This window comes from Artemia sp. Qi Xiang Cuo, chromosome 14 (assembly GCF_049724085.1).
Source record: "Artemia sp. Qi Xiang Cuo chromosome 14, ASM4972408v1, whole genome shotgun sequence".
Lineage (NCBI taxonomy): Eukaryota > Metazoa > Arthropoda > Branchiopoda > Anostraca > Artemiidae > Artemia > Artemia sp. Qi Xiang Cuo.
The window spans coordinates 48,647,028-48,670,636 of NC_142807.1; the positions used below are offsets into that span (position 1 = coordinate 48,647,028).

Consider the following 23,609-nt stretch of genomic DNA (forward strand, 5'->3'; position numbering starts at 1 on the left):
GATACTCCATTGTGAGCAGGGAGGGGATTGGGATGGTAAATACATTTAGCCAGGCATTAAAGAATCATCAAGAATTTTCCCTATTGATTTGACTAGGATAACAAGGTAATGGGAGGTAGAAGTAGATTTGAGGCTCCCCAACTGCATTGGGTAAAGAAGAAAGTTACTAGGTTTTTCAAGAATTATTTTAAGTAAGTGATATTTCTCCTTTCTTATTCTCCTGCTTCTTCTCTATTGTTATTCTTTTCTTATTCAGTCTTAATGGGGGGAAACATCATAACGATGTGTTTAAAGGCTGATTTGAAAGGAAATTGCGATATCTATGTGTTTTAATAAGCAACAAAACTTATTATTTAAAATCAGACACAATTATTGGCAAAAAGCTGCATCCCCATATACAAGATGATGTAACACACATATCGTTAGGCAAGATAACGTAATGCACGTATCTTATAAAAAGTTGCTTTTCTGGGCTATGATGTTATACTTGAATGTCTCTGCTTCCTGATTTCCTGGTGTTCCTTCTCTACAAGACCCCGCGACCGGTGAAGGAAAAAAGGGACACATAATTTCTAATCATGCAAAAAGTAGATATTCCTTTTTGTTCAAGCCAGGTGACTGTAAGTTTCTGGTACAGGGTTTCGAAATTCTCATAAAGTTGGCTTTGAAGCGACATTTTACTATTAAGACTAATCGAGATAATAGTTATAATTCCTGAATCAATTATAAATGGTAATTTTTTTTTTGCTACTCAGGTTTTTTTTTCAAAACACATTTTTTTAATTTTGCTTACTATGGTCCGTGGTTTGTTCTTTACTAGGATGCGGTTGCCACTGCAACTATGACATCTGATGTTGTCTTATATTACCAAGCAAAATCATAGAGCCAAGTGCACCCTATGCACCTAAGCAGAAAAATTGCCTACATTTTTTTAAATTTTTCATTATTTTCGATATTTAAAATCAAAAATTATATGAACTCAATATTCTATGACATCAACTATGACATCTGATGTTGTCTTATATTACCAAGCAAAATCATAGAGCCAAGTGCACCCTATGCACCTAAGCAGAAAAATTGCCTACATTTTTTTAAATTTTTCATTATTTTCGATATTTAAAATCAAAAATTATATGAACTCAATACTATTAACACTCCTTGTGACACGAGGGATCGAACCATCGTTCCTACGGGTTCCAGGACATGGCTTTATCCGCTCCGCTACCACAAGGTATTAGAATTAGATATTTAGATAAGACATGATATAGAAGATAAGCAATCCCTTTCCTAAAAAAAAAAATTATATATGTATTACACAGGAAAATAACTGAGAGAAACGATGCTGAGTGTAGTGGACGTGGGATTATGATAACAAAAAAAAAAAACTTGTTTTTGACAATACCCACCACCTGATAGTCTTTTAGATTTTGTTAGTTCTGCATTAAGAAGCAAAAGTTAAATGTAATCCTTTTGGATTTTAAGTAAAAGCCCATGTTTTGTTATTACATACCAGAACTATAATAATTATAGGCTTTAGTATTTATGTAAATTAAGTAAAGAAAATTCATATTCCAGATAAAGGCTCCCAGAATTAAGTGGTTAAATTACAATGCCATATTTTTGGTTATAATTGCGCAAGACCAGTAAATAATTAAGAATAACTTGCTATTACAAAGTATGATAGCTTCTTGGTAAAAAAGGAGAAGTATAAATTTAAACAGATTCAGGATGATTCTCTCTTCTTTTGCTATGAAAAGAAATCGGTACTTATGCATTATCTGGTAAACGATGCTATATACTGTATAGGGAAATGCTAAAGGAAACCAATTAAACGGGTATGTGTAATAGATAAGCGGATCGCAAAGCGTGGTTTCTCATTGCGTTTACAATATTCAAACTATTGTTTTTTGGGGTTTAGGGGGGAAAAAGGTACCTAGGTTAGGTTACGTATTTAGTATATGATATGCTTTACTCCCACCACCCCACCCCTTAATGTGCAAATATATAGCCCGAATGTGTTTTTAAACTACTATATTTTCATCATATTTTATTTTATTAGCTTTAACCAAACTTGACTTCTTTCGTGTGTACCATATAATGCATAAGTACCAATACATCTTATATGTTCAGAGCCATTTACTAACTGCCGAAATATTTTAGCCAATAAATGATTTAGAGCTTATCTAACGAATGCACTGAAAAGCAGCTTCTTCTGTATTTGGTGCGCCCGAGACGTGAAAGAAGAGTTGATATGCTTTTATACCGACCTTTCCACTTATTGTCACCTCAGCCATGGGACACATAGTACAAATGTATGGACAAGGATCAGAATATTTTTATGGGGGGGGGGGAGGGTCAGACGCTTCCCGATTGCGTTATGGCCCGAATCAATTTTTGATATTTTTGACTCCAAAGTGCAAATTCGGCCCTTCGGTGCATGCGATAATACTTTTTAAAAAAAAAAAATATCTTATCTAATAATCTAGATTTTCCTATGGAACTTTTTTGACCCGCCTTATGGGGCCCGAATGATCATCACAGCGGTCATTGTAGTAAACTTACGAGTTGTATTTACCTCATGAGGACACCGCCTCGGTTGTTATTTTAATCATAACAGTTTAGTTATTAGAAACTGGCATGTACAGCTGCAAGAGCGTATCGGCTGTGATAATTAAAAGTACGACATACGCCATTTTTGTAACTTTTCAGGAGAGCCAAAAAACGGGGAAAAGTTTGTCGGATGTTGTCGCTTTGAAGGATGGGAGGAATAGAGATAAAGGGAGCAAATTTTTATGTTCTTTTCAGTGGTATAAATTAAGTTTAAATATTCAAAATGAATTCAAAATTATTTCATTTTATGGTAAGGTAAGGAATTGTCTTCTTTTTGTGACAACAATTTGTGACAACAATTGTGACAACATGGTAATTACCTTACCATGTAAGGTAAGGAGTTATTTCATTTTTCAGTAAGGTAGTCCTCCTCTGTCAAAAGTATTATCAGAGAAATTAAAATTAATCCATGTTTGGTGTTTGTCTCCTTTTTCCTTGACAAAAAAGAAGACAAATGCCATTATAGCTCCATAAAATAATCTGTCAAAATGTACGAATGTCTCTTTTTTTATCTTCGTAACCGTACACGATAGGACAATTCTGACTGCACCATTTGATTCCTCGTGCTAAGTTTGCCCACGACACATTCATAACTCATTTTCGACAAAAATATCATATATCACACTTTTATTTATCACAGCCGGAATGGACTCGGGAATGACCTAAACCGAAATATTTGGGAACATTTTCCCCCTTCATCTAGGCTAATAACAAAGTGCAGGCAAAAGGAAATTGTAATTTTGCATGGAAAAACAAAAAGAATAAGTATAAGAAGAAAAATAAAAGAAAAAAAACTCTCCTTTTCTCAGCTTTCCTTCGCCCATTTCTATCTTGTCTTCGGTTCACTGCTTTACCTTCAGATATGGAATAATTTTTGTGCAGGCATTGCCTCTGTTTTATGTATATTCACTCGTTTTCTGCCCTTTTTTAAAGACCTTTTGTATTTTTTTTTTAATTTTTACTAGTTTTTAATCTTTTGACATTTTATGACCCATACATCAGGACATTGGAAGGTATTTGAAATATAAATTTACGCTTCACGAAAATCTTGGGACGAAAATTAATTTATTTTTCTACACGTAAAATGTTTCTATAGTCAAGTAAATTAATTTTAACAACACATATGTATTGCCATATAAGGTACTTTTGTGGGGAGGGGGCTTGCTGTTTGGTAATACCTATCTTACCTATCTTAAAGATAGCGTCTTCATGCTCGCCTGTTCTTTACAAGATTTGTGAAATGATTTTTGTGTTAGCCGACTACACGTCGTTGCTCGGGAATCCTTACGACAGTTTATTATATGTTTAGGGTTCACTCCATTCTGCCCTGCGCTTGCTTTTTTTTCCTTTCCTTTTTCTTTTTTAGGCTTCTGCAATGCTTGCTAAGTTATCCATCATGGTTTAGGGTTTTTGATTGAAACTTTTTTTTCAGGCTACTCATCAAATGGAAGAAAAACTACGTTCCTTTATTAAGGAGCACTCGGACTCCGAGTATCTGGACTCTGAAGAATCTCTGCCTGCTGAATCGGTCGCCATTGTTCGATTTGTTTACCGACAGTTCGTTGAATTGGCACGCGATTGTCTGGAAAAATCTGAGCAAGGTCACATCACTTGTTCCTACTTTTATGATATGACTGAAAACTTGGAAAAACTACTAAATGAGGTAAGATTTTATTATACAAAGGTCCGTCTTATCCAATTGACTTTATAAGCACTGTGCCTAAGGCCTACCAAAGTCTATGGAGGAAATTGAAACGCACCCCAATAAAACTAAATAAAATTAAAAGTGTAACTTCCTTTTTCTTTTTGTTTATCTTAGTTTTAAACAAACGTAAGTAATGTTTGTAATGAAGTAGCCTTTTTAGATAGACTGTGTTAAGCTTTCGAGATTTTAGAGCCTTGGCTCTAAAGGCGAGATTTTAGAGCCTTGGCTCTTAGGACTAAAGCTCCAAACGCTCACTTGGATTCTAAAACTACCAGAGTACAAATGCGTACTCTGGTAGTGCGTACATGCTTAAGAACAATCTTTTTCGAATAATGTGTAACATACTTACGTGAAACTGAAGTTTTTTTTATTCCATATTGAATCAAACGGAACCTTAAAAAGAAAAATATCAAATATTAATCATATGTTTACGAACTATAGTTTTCAATTAATTTGTAACTTACTTCTGTAAAACTAAAGTTATTCTCTTCCATGTTGAATCAAAGGGAACCTGAAAAAGAAAATATCAAATATTAGTCATATGCTTAAGAACAATCTTTTTCAAGTAATTGTAACTTACTTACGTGAAATTGAAGCTGGTTTCTTATATGTTGACTCAAAGGGAGCCTGAATAAGACAAATATCGAATATTAGTCAGGTTTTCAAAAACTAAATCCAATGAAAAAAGAGATTTAAAACTTAAACTAAACGCAAAACGTTGATTTGTCAGAATTTGACGGCTATGAAGTCTTCTAACCCCCCCCCCCAAAAAAAGGGGGACATAATATCTTGGCAATACCTTCTCGAGATATATTTTTGGTCCTCACACAAGAAGTGTTGTTTTGTCTCCAAACGCTCCAAACCATGTGAGCTCCAAACGATCACATGGATTCTAAAACTACCAGAGTACAAATGCGTAATCCTTCCCGAGGTCAAGTAAGAGAAAGAGGTTAGGACCGAGTTATTTTTTGAGGCTCTTGCTAGATTTTAAACAATATCATAAAAATGAGGCCGCTATGAATTTACTAAACCTTAAAAAAAAGAGAAAGCCAAACGGGATATTTTTTCTTTCATCGGAGGTTGAATCCCGAAAAGATTCCTACCAGCCATAAAGCAAAAACGAACAATTTGCGTCTTTTCACCCACTTATTTTCAATTTCTCCGGGGTGGCGCGGGGGCTAGGCGTCTGTCAGAAGTAATTTAATTAAAAAGAAGAGTAAATATTTAAAACAAGTAAAACTTTTAATGAGATAGTGAGTGTTGGAACACTGCAAAAATATCAAATGTCAATAATAGATAAGATTGGATTGAGCATTACCTAACCATAAATGGGGGAGTGGGAGGGTAAGCGGGGCTAGGGAGTAGGGAGGGATTTTCTGGGAGATATTCTTCACGGAGAGGGGAGGTGAATTTCCGAGTATGAACTAAAAAACGATCAGAAATTAAATTTTTCTTAAAAAGTTTTTTTTCAACTGAAAGTAAGGAACAACATCAAAAAATTTTGGCTTAACGCTCTTTAGCCCTTATCAAGAGGAAAAAAGGCGAGAAAATAAAAAAAAAGAGATCAATTAAATTAACACATACATAAAAAGAGGAGAAAGAATATGAACACTGCGAAAAAAAAGGAAAAAACGAAAGAAGCTTTAGCTGAAGCACATCTGATAAACTATAGTTGTTGTTTTTCAACTAGTGCAGTATAATAATTCAAGCACAAATACAAGACAGGTTGACTGGTATAGATTACTGTATATGTCTGAGTTTTCTTCTAGTATAAGATTCTAATAAGATGGATCAGTTTTTTTGTTTAAAAGTCTTACTTATAACCTAGGCAAACTCTCTTCTACCCGCATCCTGTCCCTGTGTAAACATGGTGCAATAGTACGACACCTAACTTGTATGCAACAAGATATCCTGGTTTACGTGTATGTATGTGTATATATATGTATGTGTATATTGGTATATGTATGTGTATATGCTTGTACATACTTCTGTACACCTCCTTTTGCATGGTGGGTTTGGGGAGGAGTTAGTCCGTCTTCCCCTGTTGGTGAGTTGAATAAAGTTATTATTTTTTTTTTGAATTTTTTTATTTATTTTTTTGGTGGGTTGAGGAGTCTGGAAAGGTGAGTTAACTAATGTTTTGTATTTTATTTTTAAGGGTAGAATTTGAACATTGCGAAAATTGAAGGATTTTGCTTTAGAATCTCTAGCTGAAGTGGATCTACGTATCAGTAGAGGTACAATTAATTTAAATCTATGCGTTAAATGTTTTTTGTTCCCGACTCTGTCGAGTTTTCTCTCTGTCGGGAATTTAATATGTTGTGTAAATATGGTATTAATAATATGACCTTGAACCTTGAACGATCCTACAAATGGCGCTCTTCCTTGCAAATCTCTATTTATCTTCTTTAATGTTCCTGAGACGATAATCTAAGCCTAAGAAGTTATTTTTCTGTCGTTGCTTCCATGAATCACTTCCATGATTAAAGGAGGAATTAAAAAAGGCATAAAAAAACGCTTTTATGAGATGAGAGCTTGAAATGTCTGCAGTAGGGTCTGATCGTCAAATCTAGCATTTCGGAGAAATGCTAGATTTGACAGACTTTTCATCAAGGTCACTCACTCTCCGTATGGGGGGATGCTACCCCCCCCCCCTTTTTTTCAAAAATTAGGTAATTTTACTCAGGCTTGTAAGTTTTGGTTAATAGCTTTAAACTATATGAACTTAATTTATTATGAGAAATCAAAAAAAAATTGATTGCCTGCCGAACTAAAATTTCGTGCAAAACTAGTACGAGATTCTCATAAAATGAAACACTCTTTTTATTTAGAAGTCTTGCGTATAATCTACGAGAGATTTCAACTATCAGATTTTTTACAACGAAAAGACAATTACAAAAAGTTACCTTCGTTCAGTTCTTTCCGTTACTGAAAGGTTTCGTATTCTTGTGATTCATTGTAATATCCTCTGAAAAATGAGATTAGCAGTATAAATTAAATGACATCACCTAATAGGTTTATAATTGTCGCCAAGTTTTCCACGTGTCTTATTTTTTTATTTTTTAACTATTGATTGCCAAATAATTGATATTCCGGAAGTACAAAAATGGTTTTCCTGATATCATTTTCTGTGATTTTTTACTTCTCCAAAACCACTAATATCAACTGAATAATTATGTGAAAGACAAAGTAATAGACCAATATACCTAATTACACTTGGCAAAGTGCCACAAATTAGCATTAGAGATAATTATTATCACTTACGTTTCATTAGTTAATGAGTTTGGGAAAACTAAACGATAGCTTTTATAATACTTTTCATGGTTTCATTTCATGGTCTTTCCTTTGTTGTTTTTCCTCCTTTATTGGCTTGTTTTGGTAATTCATTTTTAGCTACCGATGAAAGTATATTTTTAGCCTTGTGGATTCGGTTTGGAGCACACATTGCGCTGTATGTCCAACTACTTGTGGCAAAATGTCTTTAGAAGTTTTATCCGTGGCCAGTTCTCCGTTATTTCTCGATTATAGCCATGAATTTAATCATAATTACAAATTCATTTTGGTGGGAGGGAGAAGAAGAAGAAGGCCTAAGAGATATATTCAAAGAACTTTTTACAGTGAAATTTAAAAAACAAACGTGCAAACATGTGCAATTTTCTGATTCTGCATTCTAAAAGTACACTTTTTCCAGCTAGTAATAGCCTTTCACCCTCTGTTAAATATCTTCTGATGTCCCCTCTGATATTTTGGGGGGCACAACCTCCCCTCCCCCTAAGGATCTAGCCTGTGTATGTATTTGAATCTCACTAAACCTTAAGCTTTTCTTTCAATTAATTTTTCAGTTCAATTTCAAATATTTTCAATTCAAATTCTAAAAATCTTAAGGGATAAGGAAACTTAAAGCTGCTGCTATGTAATGCTGTTATCCAATTTTTCATGCATTTCCAGCAGCTTTTCTCAAATTTCGCTTGGGGGGCTAGAGACCCCCCCCCAGGATACATTGTTTGAGCCAACCTTCCCCTTAAAAAATGAAAATTGTTAGGCACAATTTATAGTTTTTTGTGCCCTAACCCCCCCCCCCCCCCGAGAAAAAGCTATGCTATATACGTGTTAAAACCTTAAGTTTTTCTTTTCAGTCAACTTTTCATTCGGACAGTTACGTCTTCCGACGTTTATTGGGGGGGGGGGGGTTCATCTGTCTAGTATATTATTTTTAATGGTTGTCAAGAGGCCCTCTGAAAGTTTATCTTCATACATAATTTCAGGCAAAAGAAAAGTCACCACAAGCAGCTACCTTTGTTTCAAAATTTGCCAAAAAGCTACTCTTAATCATATCAAGACCAGCCAGGCTGCTAGAGTGTCTAGAATTTGATCCAGAAGAATTCTATCGGCTTCTTGAGCATGCCGAAGGCGAGGCAAAATCTTTAAGAGGTGTCACAAAGGATTTGCCCACCTACATTGTTGAACAGTTGGGACTAAATCGAGACCCTCTTGCAGGTAAATTTATTTTGTTTTAAGAAGAAGAAAAATGTTGGGCCGTACTTTGTATTTATTTTCATTTTTTAGACTAGTACGCCACTTAATGGGCATGTGGGTTTTAACCCCTCAAAATCACAGAACATAAAAAGTCTTCTGAAAAAAAAAAACCTAACACTGGACTTGTATCCATTTTGTTATTCAGTGAAATTGCTTAAATTTAATGTTTGTCAGTTAACTACAAAAATTAAATCAAAGCACCTCTCCTTTGTGCCTCTACGGAAAGGTACACAGACTTTTTTTTTCAAATCTTCATAGGTTGTGTTCTTTTAATGTTTGTATTTGCATTTATTTTTTGTCAGTTAACCACAATTATGGAGTTAAGGTACATCTCCCCTTTGCCGCTTTACGGGCAACTTAAAAACGATTCTTATCTTTTTTTTATTTAAAAAAAAACTTCGTAAGTTGTGTGTTTTTAATTTTTGCCAGTTAATAAGAATTTATGAAATTAAGGTGCTTCTCTTTGTGTTCCTTTACGGACAGCATAAAAGAATTGTTTGTTTGTAATTTCTTCTCTTTTTTAAGAAACCTTCATAGGCTTTGTGCTTGGCAGGCATCAATATGCAAAGAAAAAAAAACACAAAATATAAATAAGTTTTTATCTCACAGAAATGATTGTGAAACGGAGTTTTTGATATCAAGGAGGATATTATCGTACGTTGGATGCCAAGAAAAGACTCTATTGTATAAACATCTAGTCCTGAATAACAATAAAAAAAAATGAAAAACGTTTTATAATGTTGCACATGACCTGTAAAATTTATGTTGTGTACCAGAGCGAAAAATATCATCAATGTCACTTACATGCATTTCATCTGAGCTGTGTAATGCAAATATTGTTGAAAGAAGAGTCCCAGAATCAGATTATAAATTACGTTTTACATATTTCTGATAGATTACATATTATAATGTCAACTATTTAAATTGCCCTAACCACAGAAACAGATGGACTACTTGAAGAAAATCATGTGAATCAAAAACTTCTCGTGCTTTTTAACGGATTAGAATTTCCCACAGGTAAACGCATCAGGTGGTATTGAACTTTTTTTTTCTTTTTACTGGCCTTAAGTCTCATATAGAAGATAAAAATAAAGGTTTTCGACATAACACCTTTAAATTAGGTGTTATTTTCTTAGACCACACTGCCGTTCTAAAACGAACAAATAAACTTTCAGATGGGGATAAATCCATTTATTTAGACAGTGAAAAAAACAGGTACAAAAGTCCAGAGATTTCGATCACATATGCAGCGACCGTCTTCAGTAGAAATACTGAAATAATATAATTGAAACTAGCATATTTATATACAACAAAATAAATAACTTTTCGGGTCTTTCACAAAACAATGAACTTCCGGATTATTCACTAGATTATTTTCAGAGAGAGTTCATTGACAAAGTTCTTGATGTAAATTTTCTTCTTTAATCTTGCCTAATTGTAAAACAAATTTCCAATAAAAGTGGCAAAGCCTTCCGTGTCTTCTAGTTGTAAACCAAATGTTGAGTTTATAGATGTTTACTGGGTTGGTCTTATTTCCCCATTATGGGGAAATTCCTCATTTCCCCATATGGAGGCACTTCTACTGAAGACGGTTGCTGTATATGTGATCGAAATATCTGGACTTTTGTACCTGTTTTTCACTGTCTAAATAAATGGATTTTTCCCCATTTGAAAGTTTATTTGTTAAAAATAAAGGTGGGATTATTTGTCTCCAGAATTAAGGAGTGATGTGATTGGTTTAATACAATCTGTAAGAAACCAGTAAAATTAAGGACGACTTCTTACTATGTAGTTATTGGAAAGTTTTTTCTCTTTGATCTAGCTCTACCGTCGCTTAATTAAAAAAAATTCAGGTAATTTTCCTTAAGAGGAGGTGGTACCTTAAAGAATCGCCATATCTCGCCCAGTATATAAGCTTTTTTAAGTTCGTGGGGGCAAAATGTTATAATTGATTGGGCGGTGTTGCCATAACTTGTAGTGCTTTGATGAGAGATCCGAATAACGATAGAAAACTTATAGCCGACAACTACTTTCCTGGAGATTTTAGAAAAAAGCATCAATTTCTCCCGTGTTGTGCCGGAGATATAGCGATTCAGATTTAATGAAACTTACATCATTAGAAAGTGTGAAATATTTTTACGATTAAACATAGCAGAATTTTTCTTTGTAAAAATCGGGAAAAGGGTAGTCTTTAAAAATATTCTAGCATGCCTACTTGGAAAACGTTAAAATCAGCTCAAAGGAGGTGTCATTTGAAGGATTTGACAACTTCGGGAGTTCCGTTTTGGGCTATCCCGCTTGATATAAATCCTTGCTGACATTTGGGACGTATTATTTATGCTGTATACGTATTGAATAGGCAGCGCATAACAGTTGACACAGTTAAAACCCCCTATCAATTTTTACCAAAATTGCTTTTAGAGTTCCCTGTGGTACAGGGAACATTCGCTAATAGGCCCTTTTGTCTTTGAGACGGCCAGCCAATGCTGAGACTCGGAAAAGAATTTTTAAAGTATCGAAGTGTCTTAATAGTGCTTGAAATAAACTTTATTTCTAAAATCGTTCCAGATATTAAGAAAAATCACGTACTGATTCAGTGAAAGAGCGACAAGTAGAAACACTTCTGGACCATGTGTTGTTGCAGAACTCCTTTTGAATTACCGAGCCGGGCTGGTTTTGTCTTACCTTTATTTATCTGAGAAATTTACAACAAAAAAAGAATATTTTTCAAAATCCATGGGGAGGGGAATTCTTTTCGATTTAAAAAAAAATGAAAATACCAAATTAAGGTATTTCTCAGAATCGGGAGGGAGGGGGGCAATTTGTTTTACCAGTTGGCGCCCCTACCTTATAGTTATTCTTCATACAGAAATATTAAAAAAGAACATGGAAGTCTATTGCAATAATAATATTGTATTCTACATTTTTATTAATTTCAAGTTCATTTCACACCTATTAGTATACCTTCAGTGAAATAGAGCTCGAGTATTTTAGCGCTGTTTTGTGTTGTTAATTTATTCTGTGGTTTTTAATCTTGTTTTACTATACTTTAAGGTATCGTTAAGATCGTCAAGCCAGAAATTAAGCTTGCTTTGGCATCAGCCGTTGCTTATCTTGGTACAATCCATCCATGTAATTTATCACTAATGTTCTTTAACAGATCATTTTTTTTTGTACTTTCTTGACTTGAGCCACAACATTTAAAAACACTTGAATGCAGCCTGACTTAATCAGCGTTTGATTTTAGAACTAAAGGAAGATATATCTGCGCTTGAAAAGAGTGGGCAAAATGAAGAGTCGTTCCAACAGCCTACTGTGAGCATGACGGAAAAGGTACTTATCTCTTTTTTTGTTGTTTTTAGCGTCGTTATGTCAGCACCATGACAGGGTTGTCATTTTTATTGGGGGCTAGGGTTGTAAGAGCTGAAAACCTCTTGGGGATCAATGACTGAAGAAAATACTGTTTTACCTTGTTTTCATGTTCCCACCCTTTTTGTGGATTTTTTTTTAACCTTGCGTTGGACGAAGGGGGGGGGGGGGGGTTAACAGCCCTAATGAACCACTCGCAAATGCATCCCTAAAAACTGCAGTTTCTGGAGTAAAACCAGGGGAATGGCATACATGATGCCCCCTCCAGTGCCATCCATACTTCCTAACTATTTGCTTCTAATATCTCATCCTTCTTTCGTGTTGATATTATTTTTTTTAGAGGTATTTTAAATTTGATCTGAATTCTTATCTCGTATAATATCTTGTAGTTAATATCTGGTTGTATAGCTAAATATATGGCTAAAATAAAAAATAGTATAGCTAAAATCTGATATCTAATACATTGTTTGATCTTATTTGATCTTAGTTTGATCCTAACTGTAAGTTTTTGTGGTAGTAGAATGCTAAAGTGATGTTCTTTGCCTAAATGAGATGTTTGTTATTCGCGAGATATTCCAATATCACTATGTTTCAGTATGTGTGTAGCTTGTTTAGCCTGTGTAGCTTGCTTGTATCTTGTAGCGTTTTGGCATTTTTGTGTGATTTCAGGCTATTTTCTAAAATATCTGTAAATTTGTTTTTGGAATAGACTTTTACCATTAAGATTAATCAAAATAATAGTTACCATCCTGAATCAGTTTCAGATAACGATATCTTCCTCGCCTGTCAGTTTTTTTTCAAATCACGTTTTGAATTGGTTACTAGATTGTAGATCGGTTACTGTAGATTGGTTACTGTGGGCTAGAGTTCGTCCTTTACTTGGTTGTGTCTGACGCCGCAACCATGATTCCCTGATCAAAATGTTGAAATACTGGAAAAAAATAGTTCAAGTCGAAAAAGCGTGTCCATGAAGATAAAAATCGAAATTGACGACGCTAGTAATAGTACTTATTCGAATACAGCTTTATGTGAAAATAACCGATATTGCAACATTATAATTAGAATCTTTAAAAGAAATTCAGACATTATCATTTGTCAAATTTGTAGTCCAAATTTGAACTGAGAATAGTATTAGGATACTTAGTTTCTTTATTTTCGAGAGGGAAAACGATTCAATTAAAAAAAAAAAGTAATAATAACGTATAATCTTTCGATAAAAACGGCAAAGAAGAAATTTACAAAGTGAATAGTTAAATAAATAAGATAAATCTTAAGCAAGTTATTTATTATAGTTATTTATTTATAAGATAAATCTTAAACAAGTTATTTATTTCGTGTGTGATAAAGTTTTGTATTTAACTATTTTGATTGTTTAAGCTTTTTATTTACTAAAATTATTGATATTGTTAGTGTTAGGGCATATTTTAAGATTTGAATTAAATTTTTTTAAGGGATTTAGTATCTTCTGACTACAAAGAAGAATTAACTCTGGATATTGATTCTCTCTATATTTCAGTTGCCCTGTGAAGAAGATTACGAGATTACCAAGCTAATTTCTAACGGAGCATACGGTGCTGTATATCTCGTTCGCCATAAAGAGACCAAACAACGATTTGCTTTGAAGAAAATCAATAAAGTAAATTTATCCTTGAGAAATCAGAGGGAACAGGTATTCGCTGAAAGGGATATTCTCTGCTTTACAGACAACCCATTTGTTGTCTCTCTTATATGTGCTTTTGAAACCAAGGTAATACTACTCTATGAATCATAGGTGAAATGATGTCAATTCACAGAAATTTGAGAGGGATGGCAAATGTATTTTTTTCAAAATCTAGGGGGGATAATGTTTTTTCAATTTTTTTTCAATAAAAATACCATAAAAGGTATTTTTCAATAAAAACACTAGAAAAGGTATTTTTCGAAATATAAAGACATATACCCCCCCCCTCCAAATTGACGCAACTGAATTGGTTCACACCATGGACGTACATAGCTTCTTATCTAGGGGGGCAGCCAATTCTGTGATGACGGGCGGGGGGCTGAAGTTATATTGGCAGTTCAAAAAACCTTACATTCCCAGCAAGTTTTATCGTACCTATGAAATCTTTATTAATAAGTAATTACAAAAAATCATAAATCATCAATAAGCTTCAGCATTAATCAATCTTCTTGGATTAGAGCTAAATCTTTCCAAGACATTATGGATAGCTGCTTCTTGTATCAAACAATCAAACAAAGTTTCCTTTGTATCAAACAATCAAACAAAGTTTCCTTTGTAGTTTCCTTTGTATTGGTTTAAAGTATTCTTGTATCAAACAATCAAACAAAGTAAATCCTTTTTTTTATTCTTCTTCTTCTTTTTTTTGTCACCACCATTGGAACACAGAAACATAATACAGAGATGTATCAGAGCTTATTTGAAAGCATTTTTTTTCTGTTTGCTTTTTATGAATAATGAAAGATAATATTTGTGCAAAACTAATATTAACGAAAGCTTTATCTTCATATATAAAATAATATAACACACGTATCTTTTGATTCAATGGTAAAACCAGGCACAAAAGCGACAGTTTATTTTGAAAGGGGGGAGCCAAAAATAGGTGAGCTATACTGAAAATATGGGAAAAGCATAAAGGTCTTGATGTTTTGGCAGGAGACACTGGCTGAAATCGTCCCCTTCCCTTGTCGCTCTGCATTTGTGCCTGATAATGAGGGATGGTTTGTTGTCTTTTTAAAATTCGTTTTATTGAAAGATAAGCTTTTATAATAACCCAATAAAAAGATTAATGAAAAAGGTGTCTTGTACATTGAAAAAATTGCCAGAGCATTCCGTGGAAAATGGAAAATCACTTTTGACTTCGATAGAATTGGCTGGGGAGTTGTAATGTTTACTTTAGGAACCACTTTAGGTATAAATGACATTGATGGTGCTTATTTTTACCACTCAAGAATCATGTTACCAATGAGTGGTTCATATAAGTAAGAAAACATCACTTTCTTTCCATCCTTAAAATAGAATGATTCATAAATTAGGAAATTTTCTCCATAAGACAATGACATCATATTCTTTGAATATTTCGTCCTTATCTCTTATGACTGCTGTCATCGAATAAATATAAAAACATTTGGAAATCAAGTTTACAATTGTAGGACAGGGAAAATTATAATTTGCTTGGCAGTGTGAAATAATAATATTAAAAAAACATTTAAATGAACAAGAAAGGTTTCGAGAAAGAACAATAGTTCTTATTCTTTAATGGTGGGAGGGTTGTGTGCGAATAAATAGCCATATTGGAAATTTTCGGCAGTTTTTTTGATTATATTTTAATTCAGCTTACTTCAGTTTTAATCCAGTTTAATCTGTTTATTCATTAAAAGAAGATTCTGTTTAACAAGAGATTTACCGCACCTTAAAACACTTAAATGATACTTCTTAGTTCATGGCGAGAGCTCGTTTTTAATATTAGCTATTATATGTAGTAAATTATTCCGTTAAAAGAAGGATTTCTGACTCCGTGCCAGAATGCTTATAAGAAAAGTAATAAATTACTTTTGTTTCATCATTTAATTGACGAAAATATTAGGGCATGTGCAGTTATATTTTTCTAAGATTTGGGATCTATGACTGTTCGTGTCTAGGTATCGTCGTGACAAATGCCACAGGATGTAACAATATTCGTCGAAATTTGAGGGGCTTACAAAAGCGTAACAAGATTATGTGAGACAATGAAGCGTCTGATTACAGCATTGACCTTTTATTTTTATATACTCCCCATTCTGGCTCTCTTCACCCAGCCATGTATCAACTACGTCAGTTCAGCCATATCGCATTCGGCCAGTTTCTTTTTGTCGACATTGAGGCTGAATTTATAGGGAAAATTACATTAAGGGGAATAACGGAGACTATTTTCTGTCAATTTTGGTTTATGAATGAATATAAATGCGAAGTTTCTCGTTATCATATTTGAAACTGTAATGCTTGTTTAAATTTTAGGCATTGGGCAAAATAATATTAATAATTGTGCCTGTAGTTCTGGCCATATTTCGCGAAGTATTGGTCCCATCCTGTTTTTACGAACGGAATTTTCAATATGTTTTCTTAATCAAAATTATGACATAATTTGACTGAGACCATACCTTTAACTGAGAAAAAACAGTTAACAATATAAATTATAAAAACACCAATTATTTAGTTTTCATGTGCGGCCTTGACCGCCTATTGGAAGCTTGGTTCCCCGAGTTTTCCTTGTATATAACAATGATATGGGGGCCAATATAGGAAGCCGTCTGCCTCTTTTTCTGCGGTGCAACACCCAGTGAAGCAGTCTCGGAGAAATAAACTCTTGAGCAGTCTTTTTCCGTTCAAGTGTTTTTTCTGGAGATTAGTAGATGGCTCGGAGGTTGGTTCAACAAAAGAGTTGCTTATGTGGCGATCGAAGCCCCGTATTCATGTCTAAGATTGATGGCATCAAGAGAGCTGATGAACTTTACCTTTAAAAATGTAATTCTGAGTGTATCGCTACTTGACCCACCTAGATATTCTTTACTCAAATAGTTTTTTTCCATCCAGATCAATAATTTCGGTCTTTAAATCCTCCATAATAATCTGTTTCTAATTATATTTCCTATGTTATGCTGTTATTATCGAAACTCAATTTGTATGACTCCAAAGGATCTAGAAAATGGCTAGTAGTGTTGGTGGTAGGGTTGGCGGAGACCAAGTGCTGCTACAGTTAAAGGTTAGGTTTGACTGCCACATAGAATTAAATCGACTATTCTCCTTCTTAGTGGCTTTTACGCCTTATGCCACCTTTTTTAAAGGCGATGAGATAAACTCATGGTTACAAACGGAAAAAACTATGGACTTTTTCTTTCCTACAATACATATCCTTAATATAAAAAAAGTATGAAAAAAATTCTGTTTCACTTTAATTAATATGTGTTCTTATCAATATGATTAATGTGTTTACTTTTCTGCTAATTAGGATCTTGATTTGTGCGTATGCACATCTTTGTGGGTGTAAAAGGTCGATCTCAAGACTTTTTTTCAACTTGTAAAAAGAAAGTAAGGATCGATATTAAAATTTAAAACGAACTTAAATCGCTCCGTATATTAGGGGGGCTGCTCGCTTCGGAACTATGTGCTAAATTTGGAATTTTTGTTTCAGTTCTTTAAGAACTACTGCTCAGATACTAGGGCTGTTGGTATGGAGTAAGAAATACTATTATAAAGTGGGGGAAACCACTATAAAACTTTCCTTAGTTTAGTGGCTGCCCCATCCTGAATCCCCCACTCTTTACGCTAAATTTTTATATTGTTTGATAGCGTAAGGCATGGGCGCCCATAAGCTGAATTCCAGGAGGGGGGGGCAAACTTCGTCTAATTGGCACTTTTAATGCTATATAATAGAAATCTCAGAACAAAAATATAAAAATAAGGCAACATCAGTCAGCCAGGGGAGGAGGGGGCGCCTCCTGCCCGCCCCCCCCCCCTTATGGGTGCCCGTGGCGTAAGGTTGTGTTTGAGCAGTCGTTCTTAAAGAATTGAAACAAGAAGTTGAACTTTAGCATAATGAGGGGAGTTCGAGAGGGGCTAGCCACTAAACCCTAAACTACGAAAAGTTTTATAGTGGTTTTAAAAATACATGGTATTTCATGCATACAACCCTTTTTAATACCTAATAAAAAAGGTGAAGAATATGGCATTGGACTTTACAGTCCTTACCAGCGGTGCGGATCTCCGTTTCATGGCTCTTCAGCCAGGACGTGCAATGACGGGTTGGGGCCAGGCATCCTATGATTTTGCACAGCCTTCTTGTTTACTTTCCCCAGAATTCTCCAGGTACCCATTTAAAGCTGAGTTGACTCTGACTGAGTTTACAGAGTCATGTCACTGACCCCCGTTCCAAACCAAATAACCGGGGACACCAGGAATTGAACCCCGAACTGAAGGACAAAGGATTTCGAGTCTAGTGTGCTAACCACTAGGCTAGGACGGCTCTTGGGAATTCTTTGCTTGCGAAACGTGGGATTGAACCAGCAAACTTTCAATCAAGAGGCGCGGTTTTATCTACTCTGCTATCACCAAAAATGCAGTTAAAAAGATAATCGCATGTTACTCCAATTTATTCTCTTTTAACTCTTAAAAAGGTCACTATAACTTTTAATTTTGTTTGAATGGGCCCTCTCTCAATGTTCTAGAACTATTGGTTCGATATGGTCATCCCTGGGAAGAAAAAAACAAGTAAAAAAACACGCACCCGCATCTTTCTTGTGAAAAATAAATAGTAGTAGCTTGAGCCCCCTACAGTGTGATTTCCATCAAGATTACTTGCTTTTTCGGGGGGTGTTTCCCCTTTTTATGAAAATCAGGCAAACTATTTCAGGCTCGTAGCTTTTGGTGGGTAAGATTAAACTTAATAAATTTTACATATTTGGAATCAGAATAAAAAGCCTATTCTTTTGATGTATTAATTGTTATGAAATTCCTTTTTTAGAGTTTCGGTTACTATTAGCCGAGGTCACTCCTCACTTACAGTTCATTACCACGAACTGGTTGACTATGTCATTTGTATCGTTATTTTCCTTCCATTCTTGTGAAAGGGCAAAAAGTAAAGGTAATTTTTATGAAGAACTGTATGCAGTTTACTTCCTATCTTTTTTTTCAGAAATGGGGAAACTTTACTGAAAGTTGTCAGGAAACGTGCCTTTCGTTTTATTTGCAAACTTCTTTCCCAATAACTGGAATGGAAGTGCTATATAAAATTGCGAGTTGTAGAGCTGTCTGGATTGCAAGACTGCCCTTTTTGTGCAAGGCAATGGAACTAATTTGATAACACGAACCATTTCATTGAAATATTCCGTAGACCAGAGCTTAGGTTTTTTTTTTTTTTTGTAGATAGCTATTTTATAGCAATTCTCGGTGTTCCCCAATGAAATAGGACCTAGTCCAAATGAAATAATCTCCCAATTGTTGCATGGAGAAAATCATGCATTTTGTTTTCTTTTCTTTAGTTTTTGCTTGCCAAAATTGTGTAATTTGAAGGTAAAATAAGGCTGTACTTGGGAAAATATTAGGCCTTTTTTCTCGTCACTGTACTTATATTTAGTAATTAATGTCGCAGTCCTCAGGTGCTTTTGCCTACCAACAAACTTCTATCTCTTCTTGTCTTAGAAATGAAGAGTTTTATCAAAATATCATCAAAGTCTATTTTTGTAGAAATAACATATTCCTCCCTCTGCATATATTATAATCTACATTTACTTATTTAAAATATCCAAATTTTTTAATAAGCCCCCGTTCCCCCAAAAAATAAAAATATAGTCAGTAACTGGCTGTACGTACTTGTTTACATGTCTAAAAAGGTAACACTGCTTTTTTTTTTTTTTTTTCATCAATTTTTTAACTACATCAGATTCTTTCCTTTCCCAGTTCCGAGATATATGTTTCATATGTTGGTTTTAGTGTATCTTTATTACATTAGAAGAAAAAGATCTGACGTTTCTTGATCCCCATCTTACATTTCTTATATCTAATTTATTTTCCCTATATTTTACTGGCAGGTCTTAACTGTGGCTCGCAGTCTGCTTACTCTAAGAAGATATAGTTCTTTATATTTTTTTTTATCAGTCAATAAACCTTAGAAAGCTTGTATAAAATAGGAAAACACATACTCAAAATATGAGGGGATATTGAATTAGCAGTGGGTTACCAATACCCCACAAGAATGAAAATGGAACATAATGGAACACAATAAAAATATTTGGGATAGTAAAAAAGATAGTGAATATATCAATTGGGAATGACACATAGAGAAAGGGAAGAGAGGGAAGGGGGTGAGTGTTGGATATAGTGTTGAATATGTGTGAGTTTTTTTTTCTTTTTTTTATACCATTAAGTATCTTTATATCTATCTGTAATTTCTTAATGTAATAATTCGTAGTAAAACAACAATAAGAGTAGAAGGACAAATTTAAGGAGTAGAAGGACACATTTAATGAGAAACAATAAGAGTAGAAGGACAAAATTAAGGAGGACCTATTTGCTGTGAACAATAAGAGTAGAGTAGAAGGACAAATTTAAGGAGTAGAAGGACAAATTTATGTAGAAACAATAAGAGTAGAAGGACAAATTTAAGGAGGACCTATTTGCTGTGAACAATAAGAGTAGAGTAGAAGGACAAATTTAAGGAGTAGAAGAACAAATTTAAGGAGAAACAGTAAGAGTAGAAGGACAAATTTAAGGAGGGCCTATTTGCTGTGAACAATAGCTGTGAACAATGGAGTAGAAGGACAAATTTAAGGAGTAGAAGGACAAATTTAAGGAGGACCTATTTGCTGTGAATAATAAGAGTAGAGTAAAAGGACAAATTTAAGGAGAAACAGTAAGAGTAGAAGGACAAATTTAAGGAGGACCTATTTGCTGTGAATAATAAGAGTAGAGTATAAGGACAAATTTAAGGAGAAACAATAAGAGTAGAAGGACACAAATTAAGGAGGACCTATTTGCTGTGAACAATAAGAGTAGAGTAGAAGGACAAATTTAAGTAGAAACAATAAGAGTAGAAGGACAAATTTAAGGAGAACCTATTTTCTGTGAACAATAAGAGTAGAGTAGAAGGACAAATTTAAGGAGTAGAAGGACAAATTTAAGTAGAAACAATAAGAGTAGAAGGACAAATTGAAGGATTTAAAAAAAATAGAATTTTTTCTCCGCTAGACTTTAAAAATAGAATTTTGCCCCCCTCTCTCCAGATATTTGTTAGTTGAACTATGATAACATCAAAGCAGCAAAACTATATATGAAATGCATACGTAATATATAGTGTAGAACTTCATAAACAAACACTAGTTATAATTCCAATGAAAAATAACAAAGCTATTAAGCTTTTGTGCGAAGAATTTGTCTTCATGGGTAGCCCCATCTTTCATTTATATATTCCTCTATTCTCAATAATTGACAAAAAAAAAAAAAAAAAAAAATAAACATAACTACTAATAGAAGATAAAATTACATGTGCACTGTGGTCCAATTAATTAATTAAATAAAAAATTAATATTCAAAAGAAATCTGCTCTCGTTCTGCATCTCGACTATGTAGGAACTTTGACCTTAGATTTAAATGAAGAAGCCGATTCAGAGCCCCTAATTCTGTCCGGAACGCTATTGCAGAGGGTTACACTCGTGTGACCTAACCCGTGGGCTTACCTCACTGTATATATCTTCTCATTAACTAGCTTATAGCCATTCCTAGTATGATAAAATGATAATCAGAATCAGTAGCAAATATATCCTCGAAATATGCTGGTGCGACATCATTCAAACATTGGTTTACCAGTGTTAATAACTGGTGATCCCGTAACTAGCACTAAAACCAGCAAATTCACCCAAAAGACGTATTCCTTTATTCTATATTGTCCGGATTCTTCTATAGTTACCATAAAAGATGCTCGCTCAAAAGGCGCACATAAAAGATAATTGTGCCTCAAATAATCTTTAACACAGTAACCGGGCACAAGTTACAAAAGCATCGAAGTTAGCTCAGGCCTCTTGCTTCCAATTCATCCTACAATCACTGAAAAATTTCATATAACTTGTTTCAAGAACTTAGTTACTAATGTTACCCTTAAACAAATGTTATTCGAAGAATTTATCAACACGCCCACAGGGCTAAAGATCATGTAGTTAGTTTTACTAGCTTAAACATATAGAAAAACTCAGACAAGAAATGTATTCAAGTACAGTAGGAGATCTTTGATCGAGCTACGAGATCTTGAATGCCGTTTTTTAAACCGTACTCACCAAGTATACTTTGATAATAGGAAAGCGGTTGAATGCATATGAATTCAAACTATAAATATGTTTAGGTATATATGATATAAGATATAATATAAAACTTAATAAACAAACTTTAACTATAATTCCAAGTTCTGAATGTCGTTTTACATTCACTCCAATGATTCATCTCGGCGTAAATATTTACATATTGTTCATGATGTACGTTAAAGAGCTGTTGGTTACTTCACAGAAAATGTTCTAGCTGGAATATGTTGTGAGTTATTGAGCAAAAACCTCGACTATGTCTCGGATTATAACTGCTTATAGCTCCTGTTGTATAGATATGTAACCTTCATTGAGCTTTTGAAGGAAATTGCGACATTTCTAATTTTAATATTATACCAATTTACTTGGACATTCCCGAATACAAATCCCACTTATTACTTTTATAATACTTTTAGTATTTTGGATCCATATTCCAGTTGGTAAATAATGATAATCATTATAAGTGGAATAAAAAGCCTCTAAGCCCTGTCATGTGCTGTTACACCCTTTTAGTGTAAGGAGTTCGTAGACGGCGCATTCAGATGTATAGTGTTTATAGTATGTGTAGTGTATATGAAATCTGAATCCTAATTAAATTCCTTATCCTCCCCCATAAGAATCTGTCAAGCGAATAAAAAGAAGAGGAAGATGAATTTATCATATGTGTATGTACTTTCCACGTTGAAAAAATTATAATTGTAAAATGGAAATATTCCGACTATAATAGCATATTTTTTTCACTGAAAATTTTCTCATTGAAAATTTACCTATTTTTTTTACTTTTTCGTTTGTTTTTTCTCGATGTGTTTTCATTACAATGCAGGCTAATTTCTCATCATGGATTCGATCAAATGTTTCAACTTCTTACTAGTATGTTTGTCTGAGTTACTTTCGTCTATATTTGTCCTACCCAATAACATAAATAAAAAATTAGATAATGTTGAAAGATGTATAGCAATAACATGCCGCCAACTATATTCTACCTATCCTATGAACTAGTTTTAGGACGTCCCGGGTTGACCTAAGACAGAAGCATATTTAAGTGTCTAGGAATTCGAAACAAGATAATACAGAGAAATAAATATGATCTTGGTCAGGAACTAATTTATTGAAGTAGAATTTAGTATAGTCAACTTAAACAGGCTTCAACTCTTGTTCAATTGTTTTGACCCCTGGTGAGAACAGGCCGTAAACCTATTGTCGTTGGATTTAGCGTAAGTAAATAACTGCGCATCTTAATCAAGAACTTTTATTTTCTAAGCAATTTTAAAGAATTTTTTTTTTTCAGAAACACTTGTGTATGGTTATGGAGTATGTTGAAGGCGGTGATTGTGCTGCATTACTCAAGGCGATGGGGCCATTCCCCTTTGATCTGGCTCGATTCTATTTTGCCGAAACAGTTCTAGCAGTTGAATACCTCCATTCTTATGGAATTGTTCATAGGGACCTTAAACCGGACAAGTAAGACAAATTTCTGCTTATGAAGCTTTTTTTCACATGTAGTATTGTGACAGATTGTAGGGAAATTACCATTTCAGCAATTAACCTGTTAAAATATTGAATATAG

The 23,609-nt window shown here is 34.0% G+C and overlaps 1 protein-coding gene across 7 annotated transcripts in view; it reads left to right on the forward strand.

Annotated features, from left to right (window-relative positions):
- Positions 1–23,609, forward strand: part of dop (microtubule-associated serine/threonine (MAST) protein kinase dop) — a 256,822-nt gene that overhangs the window by 163,897 nt on the left and 69,316 nt on the right. For all 7 annotated transcript variants that reach the window (XM_089100465.1, XM_089100467.1, XM_089100466.1 and 4 more), the window contains 5 exons: positions 4,043–4,273; positions 8,581–8,812; positions 12,099–12,184; positions 13,737–13,967; positions 23,331–23,503. In XM_089100465.1, the coding sequence (XP_088956591.1) occupies positions 4,043–4,273; positions 8,581–8,812; positions 12,099–12,184; positions 13,737–13,967; positions 23,331–23,503 (953 nt within the window). The remainder of the gene's footprint in view (positions 1–4,042; positions 4,274–8,580; positions 8,813–12,098; positions 12,185–13,736; positions 13,968–23,330; positions 23,504–23,609) is intronic.